The following is a 23,322-nucleotide window of genomic DNA, read 5'->3' on the forward strand; positions in this document are numbered from 1 at the left end:
TAATAAGACCTTTGATGAGAAAAGCAGCGTGACAGGATGTATTTTTCTCTAAATTCCTTCCCATAATTTTGTTTGATGTTGGAGAATGCTGCTGCTATTTGGTTGTGTCAACAAGTAATCAAATCAGGGCATTTCGGGGGTACATTTTATATGAGATGCTACAATTTCTTGCTACATGGTACCACAGCATTCAGTAAATGGACGCTGTTTGAATGTAAAGAAAGTAGTCGGGGTAACTATGGCATCCTTTATCATGTTTTTTAAGCAAGGCAAAATGCCACTGAAATCAGACACATCTTGGACAGTGTCAGAATGAGATATGCTCTCTGTGTATTTTGCCATTTAAAATAAAGATTAAATTATGTATGATTAAACTGTTACTTCAGAAATTTTCAATCGATGGATTGCATCTAGGACTGTCCCAAACGACTATTTTTCTCCCAATTAGTCAGCAGACCTTTTTAACGATTAGTCGACTATTCTAAAAAAATTTTCCCTTTTTTTTTTTTTTAAAACAATAATCTAGCAATTACATTTTTGTTGACACTTGTTATTTTACAAAAACATTTTGGAACTCTAAAATTCTAAAAGTAAACATATAAATGACAATAATGAATCACAAATAATAAGGTCAAAACAATAAAATAATAATGTATAAATAAATAAAAAAGAATAGAATGTAAACAGATTCCGAACACTGTGACTTCACCTTTCCAACATGATTCAAAACACAAAAAAAAATCCTACATATTAGAAATATGTAGCATTAATGTTATAGTATACTACCATATCTATATACATAAAACCTTAAAATGTAAACTAAGTAGATTAGTGCAGTCATGGACTCTAGTAAGCAGGCCAGTGTTTCCATTAATTTTTTTTTTTTTTTTTTTTTTTTTTAAATCACACAAGGTGGTTACGTCATTCCAGAAAAGTTTAGGGCAAAAAAAGTTGCTCGAGAGTTTAAGCTGAAGCTCGCCATGCTAAATGCTAATGCTAACGAGAACGCGAATGCTATGCTAACGGTCAGAGCCCCCGAGCATCGCGTTTGCAACGGCGTCACAAACCCCTTCCCTCCTCCCCCTCCCGCTCTGCCCTCTCCGTGTCTCTCAGACAACAAGCTGGCAGATCGTAAGTCCATATAACATATGGTCAGGTTGTTGTATCCTGTCGTCTTCCAAAATTACAACTGGGAAACTGCACTTCAAGTGTTCATTAACGGCCGATGTCCTGCCATGGTATGCATTTGCAAGCATGACATTGAAGATACATAAGTTCATGCTTTGGCCACTCTGGTGCGCTTTTTTTGGCTTTGTGTCGCTTTCCCCGCTTGTGTTCCGCTATTCTCAACTTTCCATGCATATATTTTTTTAACCATTTATTCACCGTCAACGGGATGATGTGCTCCTTGACGCATTTACATCTTCGATGACGTCGACTAGTCAGGAAAGCTCTAATTGCATCCTAAAGTTACTTTTGAACGTGCCTTTGTAAGCAGGGTCTATCATAAGCATTGAGAAACACCTTTTATTTAAAAAAGTACTCAAAAGCTGCCCGTTTGAGCAACTTTCAGTTTAGGTGCAACTTTTGGCAGATGTCAGCGATTTTTAATCAATCATCAAAATGAGGTTCAGAAATTTATTTGATTAAGCAAAGATTGCTTATAACGTTTGAAATCCAGGCCTGTGTCTCTAATATCTTTAGCCATTTTCCTCATATTTTATTATCTTGGATTCACTCTATTTTGAAAGAGAAAAAAAAGTGCTTATTTTGTTTTAATCAAAGGTCGATACCGTAATTTTAGGACTATAAGCCGGTACTTTTTTCCCTAATTTGAATCAGGTGGTTTATAGTCCAGTGCGGCTTATTTGTTGATTTATTTGGGATAATAACTAACACTTTATTTGATAGTTGCGTCACAAGACTGTCATAAGACCATGACACTGTCATGAACATTAATGAATGCTTATGACAGATGTCATTAAGTGTCATGTGGCCAATTTGTCTCTCCCTTTATGTCCATCTTGGATCTTTTACATCCATTCAAAAGTGAGATAATTTGCCAGATGACACTAAATGACATCTGTGATCATTATTCATTAATGCTCATGACAGTATTGTTTATGACAGTCTTATGACACTGCTGTCAAATAAAGTGTTATCGGTTAATATCTTTTGGTGTAACTATCCCATAATACAGTGAGGACAGCTATGGCGTATAGTCCAGTGCGGCTTATCTATAAACAAATGCCGTTTTCATATCAAATTGGTGGTTAGCGGCTTATAGTCAGGTGCGCCTTATTGTCTGAAAATTACCGTTGTTTTTAATTTTTGCTCCAGTTGTTTAGTTTCTGTGAAAACGCTCACATTTGTCACGGAAAAGTGATGAGAAAGCGGACGCTAACATTTTGGGTGCCTTTTCACAACATTCGAAAAAGCTGTACTGAAATTAGATTAATGTGAAATAATTTGTGATCACCTTTTGGTTATCTTAGCCATAAGAAAGTGCACACCAATTGTTTGAACATACTGTAAATTTTTAAACTTTATGTTACAGTAATGTATAAAGTTTGTAATACCACACAGTGCCGTTTGTGCATTTATAACCACACTAAAATGCAGTACATGTTGTGTAACTCATACCATATCGGCAATGTCAATCTTAGTAAAGGTGTACACAAAAAAGCAAAGGAGAGCAAGTAAGAAGACATTTGAACAGTAACATGTCCTCTTCCCCTTTAGTTTCTTTTACTCCCATCACACGCTCCGTCTCGTTCCCGCCCACCCTCCGAGAGATTACCGTTACCATAGTGAAGCAGCAGATTGGCTCGGAAGTCACAGTGGTTGTGGGTGCCATGGCAACGCACATATGCTTGTGTTACACTCTGTTACTGCTGTCAGGGAGGTGCAGGAGGCGCACGCGCTCACAAACATGCAAGTGCAAACAATGGCCCCGTCTCGTGCCGCGGACCAAAAGCTCGCTCGGTAAAGATTAAAGGGGCCACGGCGTCAAGTCATTTTGTAAATGGGCTATGATTTATGCAGCACATTCTGTGCACTTTGTATCGTTGCCAAAGCTTCATGGGATGGGGCTGTGCGCAGGGCACACGGGGCTGCACGAGACACCGTTATCCTGGATGTTGCCGCCCATCAAAGCCCATTGAGAAGATCAATATTTAATACAGGAAATCGAAAAAATATGACGGCATTAGCGTAATTGCTGGATTATTACATAAAGCATTTCATTTTGGAAAACTGATCAAAAGAGGTATTGATAGATTGATGAATGGATGGGTGGATGCATGGATAGATGATGCAGTAGATAGATTTTCTCCTCTTGTACATATTTCATTTACATATATATGGTAGCCATGGTTATGAGGTAAAATGTTTCCATGGAAACTGTCACAGAGAGGAGGGGGTGGGTGGTTGAGAGACCGAAAGTAAAGGGTGAGGAGTGAAAGAATCAAGAAAGAGTTTGTGTCTGTGTGTATGTGATGCATGTTTATATCTCTCTGAGGAGACGTTCGAGTTTTTTTTTTTTTTTTTTTTTACTTCACACTTGAGGACATTCCGGTTATTTGTCATGTAAGGACAAATTGTCAAAAGGGAGTTTCAATTTACAGCAGAAGAGCGCTATTGCACATGTTAGCAGAGGTTTAGGTCAGGGGTTATCATAATGTTCAAGAGTTCCCTTGTGAGCATAGAGGAAGAGGGATGATATAGTACATTCAAACCCATAATTATTGGGACGTTGATCTAATTCTCATCTTTTTGTCTGTAAAAAAGACCACAATAGATTTGCTATACAACTTCTATCTTTGATTTATTGTCTTTGTTTAAGCCTGGCCGATGAATCGATTTTATGAATTCAATGGTTTTTTGTTCAGAATTGTATTTTTTTCTTTTAAGTTACTGTTTTTTTGTTGCCAAAAAGAAATCTAACAACCTATAATACTAGAGATTGTTCCATGAAAAACTGTTTCTTTGTGAAGTTATAACTTTGTATTTTGGGGCCAACTGCACAAATTGAGGGAGAGAAACATTTAAGAATGTTTGCACTTCATTTACATTACCTTTATCAACATTTAAACTTTTTTTAAACACTATTTAGGGCAAATGACTATTTTTTTTGCCTGGAACGGCCAGACTGTTCTCCCTGTATTTTTCAAACACTGAGAGAAAAGTCTGGGAACCAGCCCATTAACGGCCTCTCGAGCAGGTACAAAATCAATTGACAAATCAGATTTGTTTATTTGCGTGACGTGTTCTTAACGAGCAACGTCAGTCTTGTGCGTCGGAAGTCGTCTCCACAACAACACAGATGGTGAACAGGAGAGCCGAGAATATGTTCCAATCCACGGTAAAATCAGTTTTAAATTACCAAAAACACATCCACACGAGTCATTGACAACAGTCTGTCTCGCGCTAGCCATGTTGAATAAACTCCGCTCTCCTCGTATGTTTACTTCCGCACGCAAGTCCCTCGTCCTGCCCTCGTCGTTTTACCAACGTCACGTCTGCCCGTCGCTGATTGGTCCACTCCGCTGTCTGTTTGCTGTGGCTTGCTCCGCCCTGGAAATTGTATCCGCTGAATGGTGGCCAGACTCAATAGCTGGAACAGCGGTGAGTCTGGTGTACCAGGCAAACTATTTTTGGCCAATTACAAAAAAAAAAAACAAGACCTGTCGTCCATATTGACATAACGTTTTGCATCATGTAGGCCACAATATTAATTGAACACAAAACACAAAAACACGTTTACAATATTAATTGAACACAAAACACAAAAACACCCAAAAAGGCTAGGTTCATACCGCAGGTCTTGATGCACAAATCTGATTTTTTCATGTTTTTCCGACAAGTGAGGCATTAAATTAACGGTCTGAACGTGTCATGACAAGTCGCATAGAAGTGGATCATTTTAAATCCGATCTGGGTCACTTTCGTATGTGGTTTAAATTCGATCTGGACCACATTTTTCGAGAGGCGGTCTGAACTGTCCGGTCTCCTAAATCAGAATTCATGCAGCAATTACGTCTACAATATGAAATCAAGGAAAGGATAAGCCTGATAATGCTCAATTTTCTTTCTGTGCGGCAAATTAGCAATATTTCAGTACTGCTTACATGGCCGAGTTGGGGCAAACTGACGCACACATATAAGGCTTATGTGCGAGCATTATGCAGTGTGTGTGTGTGTGTGTGTGCATTCTACCAGTCCATATAAACTTTGAATATAAGACTAAGCGGGGATTATTAATGCCTGTTATTTGTGTCCTGTTTTTGGAAATCAAAATATGATCACCCTGGAATGACATACAGCCAGCATGTGTAGTTATTTGTTTTGATGCTTCTGTGCATGCAGGTCAGTTTCCTCAGCGCGTCGGACTGCGAATTAGTGCACATGCATAATACTTAAATGGGCTCAATTGACAAAGGCAGGCTGAATGGGCACGCGCCCCCAAAAAAACCACATATGACAAAAAGTCAGAATTGAGCATTAAGACCTGCAGTATGAACCTAGCCAAAGTGTTATATAATATATACCATATATATATGGGGGGGTTGCACTCCACAGAGGGCAGAATAGTAGATGTGGGGTGAGCTACAAGTACCTTGGAATACCACGGGCAAGTGCTAACCATGAAGAAGCCACAAGGAAAAGCTGCAGCGGTCAAGTATCTGCAACGAATCAGGCAGGTCCTAAGAAAAAAACTCAATGGCAAGAGCAAGATCTGAGCAATTAATAGCTATGCCCTACCACTGATCAGATACCCTGCTGGGATAATAAGCTCCTCAAAGGGTCACAAGGTTCAGACCACAGATGTGAAAACACAGAAGCTGCTTACCATGCACGGAGTGTTCCACCCCAAATCCAGTATCCAGAGGGTATACGCTAAGCGCAAGGAGGGGGGGCGAGGGTTCGTAGGCATCAGGATCACGATCCAAGACGAAACATCCAAGCTCCATGAATGCATCACGCAGATAGCACCAAGAGATGAAGCACTTAGTGAATGTCTCAGGCACTGGAAAAGGAGCAGTTGGAGGAACCATCATAGGTGGAAACCCCCTGCATGGGATGTACCACCGACAGATAGTCCCACCAATGGTTCGAGAGGGCTGGACTGAAAGACGGCAAAGAGGTGCTAATCATGGCAGCACAGGAGCAGGCCTTGAGCACCAGAGCAATAGAGGCTCAGATATACCACACCAAGCATTATCCCGGGTGCAGACTGTGCGAAGAGGCCCCTGAAACAGTCCAACACATATTAGAAACATCTGGGCAGAGTATCGACTGGAGACCCCTAGATCGCAATTGGAAACATCTCTCAAGGTGGCGGAAAATGAGTGGGTTAAGTGGGCTAAAATCCTGTAGGACTTCCGAATACAGACTGATAAGGTGGTCGTGGCCAACCAACTGGACATCTTGATCATGAATAAGCAGAAGAGGACAGCCGTTGTGATCGATGCAGCCATCCCCAACATGGCAATATCAGGAAAAAGGAACACGAGAAACTAGAGAAATACCAAGGGCTCCAGGAAGAGCTGGAGAGAGCCTGGAAGGTGGAAGTGACAGTAGTGCCTGTGGTCATAGGAGCACTGGAGGCTGTGTCCCCAACACTGGAGAAGTGGCTTCAGCAGATACCTGCTGAAACATCAGACATATCCATCCAGAAGAGTGCAGTCCTAGGATCAGCAAAGATATTGCGCAGCAGCCTCAAGCTCCCAGGCCTCTGGTAGAGGACCCAAGCTTGAAATGAACACCCACCCACCCTACCAGGGGGAGATAGAGGAAGGGTGAGGGAAGAGTTTATTTATTGATTTTTTTTTTTTTAAATCAGTATTTGTATATATATTTTTAATACGTAAATACAATTTTATATTAATGTTAACAAAATGTAATTGAACAATTTCAATGAATTTTCATACTATTTAACGTATTGCCTGTCATTGTCATTAAGGATGCTCTAGCGCCGTCAATGGCAGCCAGTATGTGGCCTATGAAGGAATGGTCTTGTTTTGTGCTTTCTCTGTCTTTTGTTATAGGACGAGAAAAAAATCTGACAAATTGTGGCATAATGTCTCAATATTTATGGATCTATCTGTGTGTGTCTGTCTGCATGTGAGAGGAGGTGTGTAAAGTGAATTGAGTTCACCTGACATAAATATTCCCATGTACACACTGTCACACTCCCACGCATGTTCACTACAATCGCGGCATGAGTGTTTGAAATATGTGTGTGTGTGTGTGGGTTGTGTGCGCGTTGTGTAGCTGAAACGAGGTGAAATTATTTCACCTGACAGCAACAATGCTGTTTTTTTCTCACATTTTGCTCCACCACCACACAAACACACTGACAGAAGCAGACGTGCTGAAGAACACAATGATGCACACATACCACTAGGGAATCATTTTAATTCATTCTTACTGGGGATATTATACGGAGTGCTGGAATTGGAGAACAATAGATTCTTTCGTCGGTTGTTAATTTAATGATCGTTTTGCAGAATCTTTTTTTTAAATATAAGAATGTGTCTGCAGTTCAAACATGTTTTTGATTTTATTGTCATTATTATTGTTAGTTCTTCAGCTATATCCCAAATTTCATGATAATCCACATTTTGTGTGTGTATTTCAGCCTTCAGCCTTCTTATGTTAGTATCAAGGGCCATGGTTCAGAATAGAAGTCATTCCGTCACAGGGCACAGATAATCTCAAGACGCAACTCCACTAAGTTCAGCTTGTCACATTACAATGTGGAACAGCAAATCCTCGTCTGGCTCATGCTTCTACGGCGGGGTGCGAGAGCAGAATGGCGATAGCTTTTTCTATTACATATATAATTTGACTACATAGTCGTGTGACATAGTGTAACACGCTAATGAATTTAATGATAAAAATATGACTAAAAATAGGAAACAATGGAGGACAAGCATTTTTTTGTCTTTTCTGTATGACATTTGGCTTTTTTGTCTGAAAAAAATCATATTTTGTCTTCTCTGTCTTATACTCTTACATTGTGGTATTGATTATCCTCAATAAACAAATAACACATTGCGTTTCATCTAGGGATGTACCGAAAGCAAAATTCTTGGCCAAAACTGAAGCCGAATATTGGAGACATTTGGCCGAAAAACCAAAGGGCCGAAAAATACACATGCATATACTGTAATTCATTTTTTGTTTTTTAAATTATTATTTTTTTAAAAATGTCATTATTTTCCAACTAATGCCTTTTGCCTTGGCATTGGTTCTACAACCCCGGGGGCTCGAGACATCTAGGGCAGTTTCACATTAGACCAAGAGGACCAGGGTCCGGTTGGAGAGCTACCTCGCAAAACAACACTTGCAAATGACTTGTTGAAAAGGTTCAGCATTCACACTGCGCCAACCGAACTTTCCGAGTACCATCAGGTGGACACAAGGCACACTCATTGATTGGACAAATTTAGAAGAGGAAATACCTCCCTCTGAGCGGAGGGGAGGGGTTGACGTGGCACGTAATGTTGCAAGCTTGTGAATGCAAGTAGAGCAAGGTGCACTTAAAATAAGACTGAGCGTTTCTGGTGCAACAAGTGGAATGGACAAATTTAGAAGAGGAAATACCTCCCTCTGAGCGGACGGGAGGACGCGGCACATAATGTCGCAAGCTTGTGAATGCAAGTAGAGCAGGGTGCACTTAAAATAAGACTGAGCGTTTTCTGGTGCAGCAAGTGGAATCGATCGAGAGCCAGGCGAGTGGGCCGAGGTGTAGCGGCGACGAAGCCGGGCGAAGTCGCTCACAGTCGGATTAAACGGCGACTGGCAGAGGGTGTGTGGAAGTCACGGGAAAAAAGTGACTAAAGAGGAAGTGTTCGTCCTATTAACGTACTGTACTAAACCACAGCAAATGCACATGTATTATTTAAATACTGCTTTAATCGAACAGTCTACAAATAAACTCCAAACTACTCACACACGGGCTCAAATGCACTGTACTTTATGTGACATGGAACATCAATGGAAAGCAACTTCAGAACGAGCATGTAGCAGCGATGAAGCAAATTTTATTTTCCTTCACTTAATAATTGGTATATTTCTTTGATACGTCAAAATACTTCCAAATCGCGGACATCTTGGCTGTGAGCCATAATTGTTAGCTTGCTGTATTTTGATTACGTCATCACAAGAGGACTAAGGTTCTTCACACTTTTCAGTGGTAAACTTTCACCCTTTTAAAATGCAATTTTAGCTTTTGTCGGCCGAAAGTTTTCGGCGCTGAAGTTGCGGAAACATCTCCAGTTCCATCTTTAGGTACTCAACCACTGTGGATTTTACCCAGTTACCTTGCCCTATCACACCGATCTTACCATTTCCTATCCTTATCCTCCTGTATCATGTTTTTGAATCACTCTTCCCCCTATTCATGCTCCCTGTTCACTTATACCCTCTTCTGCGCAGCTGCACTTTCTGAATAAACAACACAATAAAAACAACAACAAAGGGAGTATAGCAAACTCCCTTGAGTAAACAGTTTCAGCCTTTAAAGACACTCAGTGTTTCCATTATCCCTGTCTAAGCAGCTGAGCAGGACGGGTGGTAAAAGTAAAAATAGAAAACTATATAATGTACTCAGTTGGAGGGTGGCCAAAACTAACATGATGGAATACTCAATGATAAACCTTGCATTGTCATACATTAGACCTTTGTGAGAGCAAATTTAAGTGGATATACCGTAGTATGAAAACGCCCCTTTTTAAAACCACTAGAATTTTCCATCATACCGCTCCTACGGTATTAGCTATTTTTATGTCCCAAAAATGCAGGGAGAAATATCTCGCCTGCAGCTGCAGGGCTCGCCCTTCCCCCTCCAGTTGTTGCTCAATGAGTCAGCTGTGCTACACCATGGCTGGAGGAGGTGAAACACCTGAACATTTTCCCCTATAGAAAAAAATGAAGTTGCTGTTATGGGAATACTTTGGCGACAAAAAGACGGCCACGGCTTAAAGGAGGAGGGTCAAAAGACATGTAAAACATGTTTGCGAAGGGTGGCTTCCAGAGGAGATTATGATGATTTCATATATATGTGAATACCGCCCATCGCTTTATACAAAATTATAGGTTAGTAAACATTGTTCCAAACGTTTCCCACCAGCTACAAGAGTTGATTCCAGCATGTTCAGTGTGTCTAGCGGTGGTAAAACATGCTATAACGTAAGCTTCTGAATGAGGCAGATAACATGGCTTATTACCATGCCAAGACAGCTAACTAGTTTCCTCTCTAACATTAGCTTACTTTTGTTTAGGTCTTCTGCCATTGTAAACATCTGCTCAATATAACATTTTCATAATACAACCTGTGGTGTGTAGAGAGTGTGTGTGTGTATAATGTAAAGATAATACGAGTCATACACACGTGCTTTTTATGGAAAAGAATTATTTTGTTCTGTGGGTTTAGGATCACCTAAAGGACTGCATTTATTATTATTATTAATTTTTTTTTTTTTTTTTTTTTTTTTTTTTTAGAATTTTTCAGTTATTTTTTGTTTTTTTAAAAATTTATTTTAGCTTCCCATTATACTTATGTTCCAATTTGCTAATATGTTGTTTTGAAAATTAGTTTTTAATAATAATAATAATATCAAAAATAAGTTGTTGTTTTTTTAACCCAGATATCTCAAAATAGCACATTTTAGAGCTGAAATTGCAATAGCGTGAAACAGTGATACTTTTGCTTAGGGTTATCATACCGTCAGAATCTCATACCGGCACATCCATAATGAGAATCCTGTACTATACTAGTATATTTATTTTTTTATATCTATGTGAAACGCACAGTACTCCAATAAAATCAAATTCTTCCTGTTTTTCCTCTCCTCAGGTACCTAATGAATGTGACGTTCGAGGGCCGTAATCTTTCGTTCAGTGAGGACGGCTACCAGATGCACCCTAAGCTGGTCATAATTCTGCTCAACAAGGACAGACAGTGGGACAGGGTATGTTTGTGCGTGTGTGTTATTGTTTTAGTTTTGATTCCTTCTCCAACTGGCAAAGACAGACAACAAATACCTTTTTGAATGAAATCCTGTCAAACTAACCTAGTCGTGTAGGTTCTTTTTTTTTTTTTTTTTTTTTTTGTCGAATAATAACTTTGAATCGTTGCAAATTAATAATGTAAAACTGACTATTAGCAATGACAGCAAGTTAGTTTAGTGATTAGAGTGTCTGATTGGAACACAAATGTTTCATTTCCTCATCACCACATTTTCAGTTCGGAAGCATTTAAGCCCAAAGCTTTATAGGCGCTACACTGATTAGATATTATCAGATTGGTGAAGGTGCCTTTGAGCAGCATGCTGCAGCACGGGATACAAAGCGCTGCTTTTGAATGAATATTTGCCAAAGCTGCTAATTATAACAAACCCCCAGTTATGTAGTCATACAACACCACTATTTGCTTTGGTTGCACTAATGTCTAAAAATCCTCAGTATTTGTTGACAAATCCTTTTGATGAATTTTACAGATATGTTTTATCCTTTGTTGGTTTTTAATAAAAAGATTCAACTAAAAATCAAACATTTAAAATTAGTACTGTAGAGGTGTAAATCATCTTTTCATGAAGATAATGATACTGATTATATGTACAGTGGTACCTCTACATACGAATTTAATTCGTTCCAGGACCTTGTTTGTAAGTCGAAATGGTCGTATGTCGAGCAGGATTTTCCCATAGGAATACATTATAATTCCATTAATTCGTTCCAAAGCCTAAAAACATACACTAAATTCTTAATAAATACTGCTGGCACTGTTACAAATGGCAATTAAACATAGAAAAACAAATAAGTTATAAATAAATAATTCAGAATAATATAAGAAGAAGAAGAAGAATTAATAATTATTCCTGAAAATAATGTAACGAATCGGATTCTAATATGGCGGACACTTTTTACTGTCCCTGAACGCACCGCGAAGGTGACGTCTCCAGTGAGATAGGTCGGTGCGGTAGAGATAATACTTTCGTTTTCCTGAGAGCAGTCAACTGCTTAAGACAATGAGCGTTTTGTGTTGGATAAGTTCTTAAATAAATGATAAAAACGTGACAAAGCTGGCGATTTCCTTGGCAATGTTACCACAATAATAATTGTCACCTTAACTTATAAATAGTGGCGAACGGTGGTCATAAGAGGATCATGGAGCTGTATTGTTGAGCCAGTTCAGGGACGCGCACCCCAAGCTCATATTTTTCTATAACTTGCATCTTCATTTCAAAGGTAAGCATCACTTTTTTCCTTGTTTCTCCAACTGTATCAACTTTTTTTGAAAACTGTGTTGATTTCTCACAATAAGAAAATCCACCGTGGGTTCGTTTGCAGTGCTGTCATGTCGTCGTATTTCGAGCAACTCGTCGGATGTAGAAACAAATGGCGGCTCAAATTTTACGTCGGATGTCGAAAAGATCGTGTGTCGAAGTGATCGTATGTAGAGGTACCACTGTATTAAATTAATTCTTAGAACACAGATATATTTGTGTATAATTAAAAAATTGCCACTATTCGATTTGATTCGAGTCATTGATTCATTTAATACATTATGTTCACATTTAACAAAAATGAGTGGCATTTCACTTAAAGTGATGAAAAATACAGAGCATTATTGATGCTGAAACATTTCATACATTTCAATAAAAAACATTTTTCGAATAAAACGACATCTACAAGATGGTGATGTTGATTGATGTTTTGTATTTTGTTTAGTTCTGATTTTATTGTGGTTAGCCAATCTCTATATCGATCCACTGTTGCCATCTCTCCCGCTTTTTTTTAGGTGTTTTAATCAGAAAAGTTAATTTCTTACCCACCTACCGAGGGAGACTGTCACTACCCGATCGTGACGGGCTACTGGATCGCGACGTGTAACTTTTAAAGTTTTTGGTTTAAATTTTAACAGCGTAAATGGTCTCTGAAGGGTTTAATCGGGATGATAGGAAAGGAAGACAGTTAGGTATGTAAGGAAAGCACTTTTTAAATTCTTGAAAGACATTAGGTTTGTGTTTAGATCGGAAGGGTGGAAGAATTGGTGCTGCACATTCTGTAAATTAGATGGCGGTATGCACCTGAAAATTGCTTGCAATCCGCCATTAATGACAAGAAGAAGAATTTTAACACACATGCACAGTCCGGCTATCCAGTTGTGACCGGCTATCCACGTGACTTCGCTACGTCACTTCGTCCGTTGGCTTTATGCTTATAAACGCGAGAGATTTGGACATATAAATTAATTATTCATCTAGTGGTCTGGCATGTGGGTTTTTATACGTCTGAATTTAATATATAAATCACCTGAGGGAAATCAGGGGGAACGTAAAAAGTCTTTTGATTAATGGAGCAACTTACAGGTGCATACCGTCATCTACAAGACTATGCAGCGCCCATGCCTTCACCCTTACGATCTGTACGTAATGCTTTTCAAGAGTTTAAACAGTGCAGTTTAAACAGTCTTCCTCACCCCAAGTAAATCCTGAAGATTGGAGAAAAACTATCATTGCGATTTTTGGGGGGGTTGCGATGTATTGCGATATTATGCTGCGATATTAAACAATATATAAAAATAATCAAAATTAGAAAAAAATCACATTGCGATATACAGTATATTGCCAAGGCTCCACACTTTTTGCATTGGTTGAACTGGTTGCACCTAACTTTTATCTTTGCACCAGCACAATACCTGGTAGCTCTCACTTACACAATGAATGAATGAGTTGGCACAGCACATTTCAAACTGAGCTGTTTAGTTTATCCCAAGTTTAACGATGACTAACACATATGTGCCTTTGATCGCAGAGATACCGAGGCTTCTCAGGCCAGATTAAAGCTACAAACCTGTCAATCATTGTTAACGTTAACCCTTGAGAGTCGAAGGACACGCCGGCGCGTCCTCAGCGCACGTCGTCTTTGAAGCGCCCTCACGTTTTAATTACGTCACCCACATGCCGTTGGTTGTTCTCGTTTTAAAGTGCGGAAGTTGCGGTTTACTCTCGTTATTATTTGAAGTCAATCGACCAACTAAAACGTGAGATATTGTCATTTAAGTTTTATAGTTTTATTGTCCTCTCAAAAAAACATTAAAACGCTGCATGGATCATTTGTTAATGTCTATATTTCCATCATTTCTTGTCCTTTTTCAAAACGGAAGCTCCATGAAAAAAACACAAATCAAACGAACCCTTTCGAAGTCACAGTGGAAGCACAAAATGCGTTTTTTGTCATAAATATAACTGCCGTGCGAGGTTCCACCAAACGAGAGGGAGGAGTGTTCTGAAGCAGCGAGGTGGCGAGCGACGGCCGTTTGGATCGAGCAGCGACTTTGTGTGACTTTGAGAATGAACGGAAAACTAAATTTAGCGCAAGCAATTCTGCTTTTTGATCAACTTGAGGAAGAGGATGGTCCAAATTCGTCATCATCGTCTTCTTCGGAAGAGTCCTCGAGTGAAGATACTGACGGATTTGAACACGTGGATGACGCCATCGACGAGCAGAGGTAAGCCAACTCACTTTTTTTTTTTTTTTTTTTAATGCTGAAAAAGTTTCTTTTGAAAGTTTGAAGTTGAAGTTTTGAAAGTTAATTTTGATGCAATATAAGTGTGTGTTTGTGTATATAATAATAAAATGTGCATATCAGATCAAAGTCGTACGTGCACTGTGTGTATCCCAGGCAGGAATTTATAATTTGTGGTGGTGTTCTTTCTATATGAAGATTAGGGATGTAGCACTTATTCAGCTATGGTATTCTTTCTATTGTCATACATATAGATTTCCATTATTATTTATTGCTGTATATATTTTTATTTTATACTTTATTATTTTCATAAATACTAACTTTTTTTCATGTACATTTATAGTGACAATGAAAGTAAAGTGAAATGAAAATGGAAGGGTGGAAGGGTGGAAAGAGGACCGACACCCCATGGAAGTGTGGGCTGTGGGATGTAGCCCTGTGTCCCAGGACGAAACTGCTTTTCGGAGTGGCATGCCTGAAAAAAAATTAACTTGTTTATTGTAAATATTTTTGAAAATACTTTTTTTCCTAATGTTATATATATATATATATATTTTTTTTTTCCCCCACAATCAGTCTTCTCAATTTGTGTATATAAATGTGTGTTCAAGAAGCTTGATTGTGTGTACATAGTTTTCATCAGGTGATGGGCCGCAATACCTAAACTCATAAAGAGATGGCCTCTAAACACTTTTTGTGTTAGATGTTATATATTTTTTCACTGTTCTTCACTGTTTGGTCTGCTGTATATAACCGGTTTTGACTAGAGCATGTACAAAGGCAAAAAACGCCTATGGCTATACCTGTTGTTTATGTTGAATTGTCAAATATAAGACTATTTATTCTAAATTTTTTTCGTTGAATGTTCATCCTAACATGTTGAATAAATATTACAAAGTTTCAAAACGGTTCGTTATGCATGTTTGGTTGTCAATTGGACATCAATATTAAAAATTTTGACAAAATGATTTTGGAATTTTTGGTCTTTTTGGGCCCAAAATGATGATTTATAATTGGTCAGTGAAGGAAACAACAGTTTGGACATGAAGTTCAAGGTGTCACAAAAAAGGGACCAAACCAGGCCATCGTAAACAATTCTTTCTTTGAAATATAAAGGCAACTTCAAAGGCATGCAAAATCAGACAAAATAGGCCCAGACCTTAATGGGTTAAGTACCAAACGCCAGCTGCACTGGTGACAAAAAAAACTCCAAAACCGTTTGGTCGCATTGTCTAGCAATAGGGAGGGTGAGAGGCTGTGGCACTGTATGAGCACAAAGCAGAAAAACATGTATATTTTTTTAACTAAAAACCCGAACCTTTAAAAAATGGCGCGGTCAGCCCGGTTTCCGATTACGTTATCGGATCGGGGACTTCTCTAATATATATCATGCCGTTTAATCCAAGCTTGCTGTTGAAGTCAGTATACATCTCGACTAATGCAATCTTCTTATATGCTTGCAAGCATGACCAGTTGTTTTTCACTGAAACTGCTGATAGTTAGTTTTGCCTCAGATAGTCATGGACTTTAACTGCCAACAATAATCATGGATTTTTAACTGCCAACCAGCAAGGCTCATGACTTATTTTTTCAAGATCCACAGGAAGAGTCAATCACCAAACAGACACACCTCCTTTTAAGTACAATATAAGCAACGCCAAGCTCTCTCTTCGGTGTGCATTTCTCTACACAGCTTTGTTCTGTCATTGAATGCACCCAGAAATTTCTGAAATTAAAACTGCGCTGTATTAATCTCTTGCCTCCAGTCTTTATTCAACAATCCAGTCTGGCCATCTTACCTGAATTGAAAACGAACACGCGAAGGACCTGAAAGACTGCCTCCAACACTGTATATAAAAGAGAACCAGGATCTGTACACTTGCTGCTTTTATGAAGTAAAACAAAAGTTTGCATGTTAAAAAAAATATATATATATATTGCATGTCCTGCAATGTGACTTTTTCATATGTGGTCCCCAAAAGTGATGAAAACTCCTGGTACTCTGCAGATAATGTAGTGATGTTGAAATTATTTTTTCTAATGCTCTAAGAAAATGTCTCAAGGAGATGGAAAAAGTCCAGTTGTTACAGGTCAAAGGTTAATAATCCAGAGACACAGTGTGACATCCTAAAGTGAACCCAAAATACACCTGACACCACCTGTAAAGTCATCCCATGCTCCCGCTTTCTCCTCCGCCCTTGCGGCTGACTTTTGTGACTCTTCCTCTTCTCTCTTCTTTGTATTTCTCTGTCTTCTACCTCTCCAATCTATATTCTGTCCTCTGATCAGAGAACAAGGTGAGCGTCTCCCCTTCTGTCTCCCTTTTCTTCGCACCCCCTCTCGCGCCAGCGTTCTCACTCATGTTTAATTCTCGGCTTGACTTCCAGCTGAACTGCTTTTGTGGATCCTAATGAGTTCTGGCTCTTACAAGCGTCCTTCCCGCCACCTTTTGAAGGAGTGTGAAGACTCTGGAGTGTCCGGCCCTTTTGCTCTATCTTTGTCTATGCGACACCAACTTGTACGTGCTCATCAACTGGTCTCCTGCAAGCAGCCCTGCCAAGTTCTCAGTAGTGCTATACTATACATTTGTGAGTTTTACAAACTCGTGCCGTAGCTCCTGTTATGCCTCCGACTCTCATTAATGAGTCAGGCTTCTCATTCGAGAATCTATGCCCATTTCCAACTCCATAAGTGGACCGCTGGACACTTGAAGAAAAGGGCAGCAGCTGAGTCTCCAAGAGTGCTGTCATGTGACCGGCAACGAGGGGAAATGGACTAATTGATGACTCTTGGTTGGAAGAGCGCCACAAGGGCTTGGCCAGTCTTCCAGGAGTACATCTGGACCCTCCTCCACTGAGGAGGCAGCATTTTGCATCTGAATGAGGTCCGTCACCAGCTGGTCATGTGACTCTTATGCTCCATCCATCTTGCGTCTCGTTTGTTGCTGCTTTTCACAACATAATTTACATCTATTGTCTCCTCCGCTCTCTTCTTTCTCATTTAATCCTTTCACTGTCTCTTTGCTCCTGATCTGAATTCTCCTCTTTTCTCACTTTCAGTCTTGTCCTTCAGTGTAACCTTCCTCTCATTCTCAACTCGGGGTCGCTGTTTTCTCTCCCCTCTCGTTTTCGTCGTTGTTGCATGTCAAAAAGGTGGGAATTCAAAAACATCAATCTAATAGATTTACGAGAAACCAAAATTTGCATTTTTTTCCACAGTACATTCTGTGTGAAGCTTTTTTATTTAAATATAAGCAGTCATAGCCAAGTTTAAATTAACTGGATGTTTATTTTGTCTATTTTAATCAACTTTAGGGCATTTATTTAACTAATTCGCTGCCACTGACAGCGCTAGACGTCCAATCAATTTTGACTGGGAGAGATGAATGAATGAATGTTGAAGGAAAAAAGTCGAATTTTCCTTTTTACAGACTATTTTATTTTCTTAACGAACAGGAGATGACGATTGTTAGATGAAATTGTGCCATATATAACTGCATTTATTCGCATGCATTCTCATAACGTTATATTTTAATCTACCAGTAAAAGTACCTTAACTGGCCTTCGCAGACTGTAAATTTTGCCTCCACAGGGAAACTGTAAATTATTGAATTTTCAAACTCTCCTTCTTTACTTCCCCATAAGTGGGCGACTCACCCAGTGATATATGGTACAAGGGTAAGAACGCATTGTTTAGCGGAAGGCCGAGATAGGGTCACAGGTCGCCATGTACCCACAGAATAAGCCAAAGGCTGACATCGGCGTCTGGACTGGAGGTTCACGAGAGGCCTCTCATCGGGACACCCGCTCTCCACGTCATCTCAACATCACATCACCGCATGTCCTTAGTATGCTAATTTGTTCTCAAGTGGAGTACATAAGGAATGTGCCTGGCTGTAGGATTTCACTGATATTTCTGCTGTTCTGTTACTACACAGGGTAAGAGAACTATCAGCCAGATATCTGTAACTGTCGATTGCTTTATCTCTGGAATCAATATACTCGGATGAAATTGCAACTTCAGATCTGTGACTCTTTATTCAGATTGGCATTTAATTATTAGTATAGTCCTGCACTGGGTAAACGAACACGACAAAAGTATTAATTATTAATTAATTATTGACATAAGTAATACTGTTTGCCCTTTGGCATTTTATACATTTGATGTCTGACACGATACACAATTTAGGAACAAAAACAAAGCATAAATCACCTATGATATATACATTTATTAAGAAAAGATTCATTTAAAGCCGGCCAGTCGGCCACAACAGGTCCTGCTTCGACCTTAGAAATCATCCAGTTTATTTGTACCGTACGGTACACAAGAAAGCCCGCAAACAGTTTGCTGAAGACATGTCAACAAAGGACAGGGATTACTGAAACCATGTCCTATGGTCTGATGAGACGGGCGGGCTTTCTTTTGTACCGTCTTCAGAAGAGGCTTCCTCTTGGGGTGACAGCCATGCACACCAATTTGATGTACTGTATAGTGCGGCGTATGGTCCGAGCACAGGCAGACCTCCCACCTCTTCAATCTCTGCAGCAATGCTGACGGCACTTCTGTAACGAGTCACATGACATTTTGGGGGGAAAATGACAAGCAGTACTCAATTTGGACATTTAGGGATGTACGTAGTTTCTAAGGAGTGTACTCACTTTTGTTGCCAGGGGTTTAGATATTAATGGCTATATTTTGAATTATTTTGAGGGGAAAATAAATTAACTCTATTATATAAGCTGCACACAGACTAGTTTTCATTTTGTCAAAGTGTCATTTTGTTAGTGTTGTCCCATGAAAAGATATACTTAAATATCTGCAGAAATGTGTACTCACTTTTGTCATACACTGTAAATAAAGGGCAAATCTCCTGTCTTAAGTATCTTTTTCTCATTCCTCTATTTGTACTTTCAGTTCCCAAATAAAAAGTAATAAAAACTTTCTCATGGAACAATCTCTTGAATACCAAAATAACCCCCCCAAAAAAACCAAACAAACAAAAAAAAAAAAAGGCCAAAAAAATAAAAAATCAATGAATCAAAAATCTCAAAATTCATTCATAAAACGTATTTATCGCCCAGGTCTATTTCAGATCTATTCTTTTGTTATTGATCTTTAGCTGTAGTTTCAAACCTGTATTTCATTTTTTATGTGCTATATATATCTGCAGGTTGGCAAATGGGAGAATGGCTCCCTCTCCATGAAGTACCACGTGTGGCCTCGCTATGAACTATATGGTGGAATTGCAACCAGGGAGGATGACCACTTGTCCATTGTAACGCTGGAGGAGGCTCCTTTTGTCATTGTGGAGGACGTGGACCCACTTAGTGGGACTTGCATGAGGAACACCGTGCCCTGCCGCAAACAGATCAAAACATTGTGAGTGTCCATTTTATGTAGGTATATGGAGTTTACTGAATCTTACATAGCCCTTTGATTTAAAATTGTAGTCATTTTAGATTGTTTGAATACTCTTTACTCTGCACATCACTTTATTAGGAACCTTACATATTAAACTCATCAGCTACCACTGGCGTCGCTAGATGTCCAATGCATTTTGGCTGGGAGAGGCAAATGAACGTATTCACCCCCCTCAAAATGGATTGGACGTCTAGTGCTGTCAATGGCACTGAAAAATGAGCATTCACTCCACTTACACTTCACTTCAGTTACAGTTCAAATGAATTGGACCTTTAACATTTTCAATGGAAGGCAATGAGGTAAGTACTTTGAAATTTAAATAAATGAATGAATAAATAAATAAAATCGATCAACTTTATTGTGTTAGTAGAGGCCATAACATGTTTTTATTCATTATTTATTGTATTTTTATGAACAAAATCACATTAAAATCACCACGTATGTGGACAACAAATGTTAATATAAAAGCTGTCATGAGCCGATTTGTGATGTGCACACATGTGGACACCAGGTCTTTATGAGGTTGTTTTTTTAAATTACCAAATATAGTCAGTTGCTCTATAAAGGGTTGATGAACGGAACTAATCATGTAACTTCCTCTAAATATGCAGGAATCAGACAAAGGAACCTGGGATCTACATCAAGCGTTGCTGTAAGGGCTTCTGCATCGACATCCTAAAGAAGATCGCCAAGTCAGTCAAGTTCACGTATGACTTGTACCTGGTTACTAATGGCAAACATGGAAAGAAGATCAACGGAACTTGGAACGGCATGGTGGGAGAGGTAAAGAGCTTCTTATTTTGTTCTATTCTCTTCATTTGTTATGCCTACATATTTGTAGTAGTAGGAAAAGTGCAAGCAGGCATTCCAGTCGGCCACAGTGGTTAAAATGGGACCCCCCCCCCCTAAAAAAAAATACATTGGTGTGTTCAATGTATTTATTCAGATTTAGCATTGGAAAGAGATACATAAAAGACATGATTTTCCCCTTTTTCCCAAAGTATAATTCTTTATTAAATTCTTCATTGAGTGATTCCTCTCAAATTAACACATGCTGCTTAGAACAGCGCACCACACCACACAATGAGTTGCCATAGCGACTACAGCCAATGTTTGAAAAGTTAATGAGTCGGCGGCCTTTGAAATGTTGAAAGTTGTCTGGCCAATTTAAAAAAGCTCCCATGTTAGTCATGGAATCTGTGACAAAGGGCAGCCTTGGCGGAGTCCAACCCTCAATTCGACTTACTGCCGGCAATGCGGACCAAACTCTGACACCGGTCGTACAGGGACCGAACAGCCCTCACCAAGGGGCTCGGTACCCTGTACTCCCGGAGCACCCCCCACAGGGCTCCCCGATAGGGATGGGAATCGAAATCCGATTCCAATTCAGAACCGGTTCCTTGTGTTTCGAGGCCTCAACATCACAATGAAAAAGCCTGAATGATTCCTTTAACGATTCCTAAAGACGTATATTGCGTTGTGACGTGTCTTGTTGTCCAGACGCATCAAACTAGCATGGCGCCAAGAACCACCCGCTCCAAAGTTTGGCTACACTTCACCAGGAAAGAGGGTGAAAATGAAAGGTTACGATGGTTTAGCACGAGCATTGCAGCCGTAAACATAACAATGACAGCACGTAGGTTCAAACGCTCGAAAGTGTGTCTTTACTTCACGAGGAAAAATTACAACAAAACGACTTGCAGTCTTGCAAGGTGGAGATAACTGCATCAGGAGGGAATAAGACTGCACTGTCCTCACAGAGACGTTAAGGCTTAGTCCTGGCTATATAGCTAGCTAAACTCCCAAATGAGGATACAGAAGACGTTGGTATAATTTGCTGACTTTAGTGAAACTAAAAATAGAAATGAAACAAATCAATTTCGTCCCTAATAACAAACAGGTTTGCATCAACGTAAATCAGCGATGATTAGCTGCTAATACAGCTAAACGGTTAGCATGCGTTCGCTAGCATTAGCACATCGTTCAAACTACTACACAACTGGATTTAAGTGTCCGATCGCGAGTGGAAGCACACAACAACAACACTAAAGACGATACATACAGGCGTTGTCTCCGTAGATATTTTACAAACATTAAAAAAGAACGTAGGCTCGTAGCAGTGTTTTTCTTCACGTGAACGCGTTCTTCTTCGCGTGAGGAAGCGCAAGGGCGCCCCCACTTGAGCGTGAAAGCGCCATAAAAACTAATGCATTTCAATATACTGGTAAATAATACGCTTTAACAGGGGTCCCCAAACTACAGCCCGCGGGCCGGATACGACCCGCCCCCACATTTGGTCCGGCCCCTGAACAATACCAGAGAGCATTTTGAATTTTTTTTTTTTCTTAATAGTGTTATTTATTTTCTGGCCCTTTTCTGTGAAGAACTCAGAGAGGGTTATTTGGTTATTATCTATTTGATTAATAGTGTTATTATTTATTATTATTATTATTATTATTATTATTATTATTATATTATATTATTATTTTTATTTTATTTACTTTTGTTCTGAAAGGGTTATTTGATTGCGGCTTCCTGAAAAGCAATAATTTTTTTACATTTCGGCACTCATGCAATCGTCACACTTTTTCTGTGTTCTGTTCAAACTGACCCCGGCCCCTCATCAGTTAAAAGTTTTGTGGCCCTCACAGGAAAAAGTTTGGGGACCCCTGCTTTAACACATTTTGCCAACGGCAGAACAACGACCTATATGCCAATATTCATTCATTCATTCATTGTCATATTTTTTATTTCAATTAGAAAAATATTTCAGTAAAATGTTACACATTCTTGTGCATTTGTCACTTATTGCCACAGTTAATATTGAGGCTTTGGGCCTCTTTTGACCTCGTTGTTAGTTTGTAAGGTTGTGACTTCTGATTAAACTCGATGTCAATCAAAACGTTTGTTCTTCTTTTTCCCCAAATTAGAATCGATAAGAGAATCGATAAAGAATCAAATCGTTAAGCAATACCGATAATGGAATCGGAATCGTAAAAATCCTATCAATTCCCATCCCTACTCCCCGATGCACACGTTCTAACCCTTCTCCAGATCCACAAAACACATGCAGACTGATTGGGTGAACTCCCATGCACCCTCGAGGACCCTGCTGAGGGTGTAGAGCCGGTCCACTTTTCCACGGCTGGGACGAAAACCACACTGCTCCTCCTGAATCCGAGATTCGACTTCCCCATGGACCTTCCTCTCCAATACCCCTGAATAGACTTTACCGGGGAGGCTGAGGAGTGTGATCCCTCTGTAATTGGAACTCCGGTTCCCCTTCTTAAAAAGAGGGACCACCACCCCGGTCTGCCAATCCAGAGGCACTGTCCCCAATGTCCACGCGATGTTGTAGA

The 23,322-nt window shown here is 39.5% G+C and overlaps 1 protein-coding gene across 7 annotated transcripts in view; it reads left to right on the top strand.

The window, feature by feature from the left end:
- LOC130931850 (glutamate receptor ionotropic, NMDA 2B-like) overlaps positions 1-23,322 on the top strand; it is a 419,867-nt gene that overhangs the window by 339,959 nt on the left and 56,586 nt on the right. For all 7 annotated transcript variants that reach the window (XM_057860982.1, XM_057860986.1, XM_057860980.1 and 4 more), the window contains exons 8-10: positions 10,865-10,979; positions 19,713-19,921; positions 20,575-20,746. In XM_057860982.1, coding sequence (XP_057716965.1) covers positions 10,865-10,979; positions 19,713-19,921; positions 20,575-20,746 — 496 coding nt within the window. The remainder of the gene's footprint in view (positions 1-10,864; positions 10,980-19,712; positions 19,922-20,574; positions 20,747-23,322) is intronic.

Source organism: Corythoichthys intestinalis, chromosome 16, assembly GCF_030265065.1.
Source record: "Corythoichthys intestinalis isolate RoL2023-P3 chromosome 16, ASM3026506v1, whole genome shotgun sequence".
In the NCBI taxonomy this organism is placed as follows: Eukaryota; Metazoa; Chordata; class Actinopteri; order Syngnathiformes; family Syngnathidae; genus Corythoichthys; species Corythoichthys intestinalis.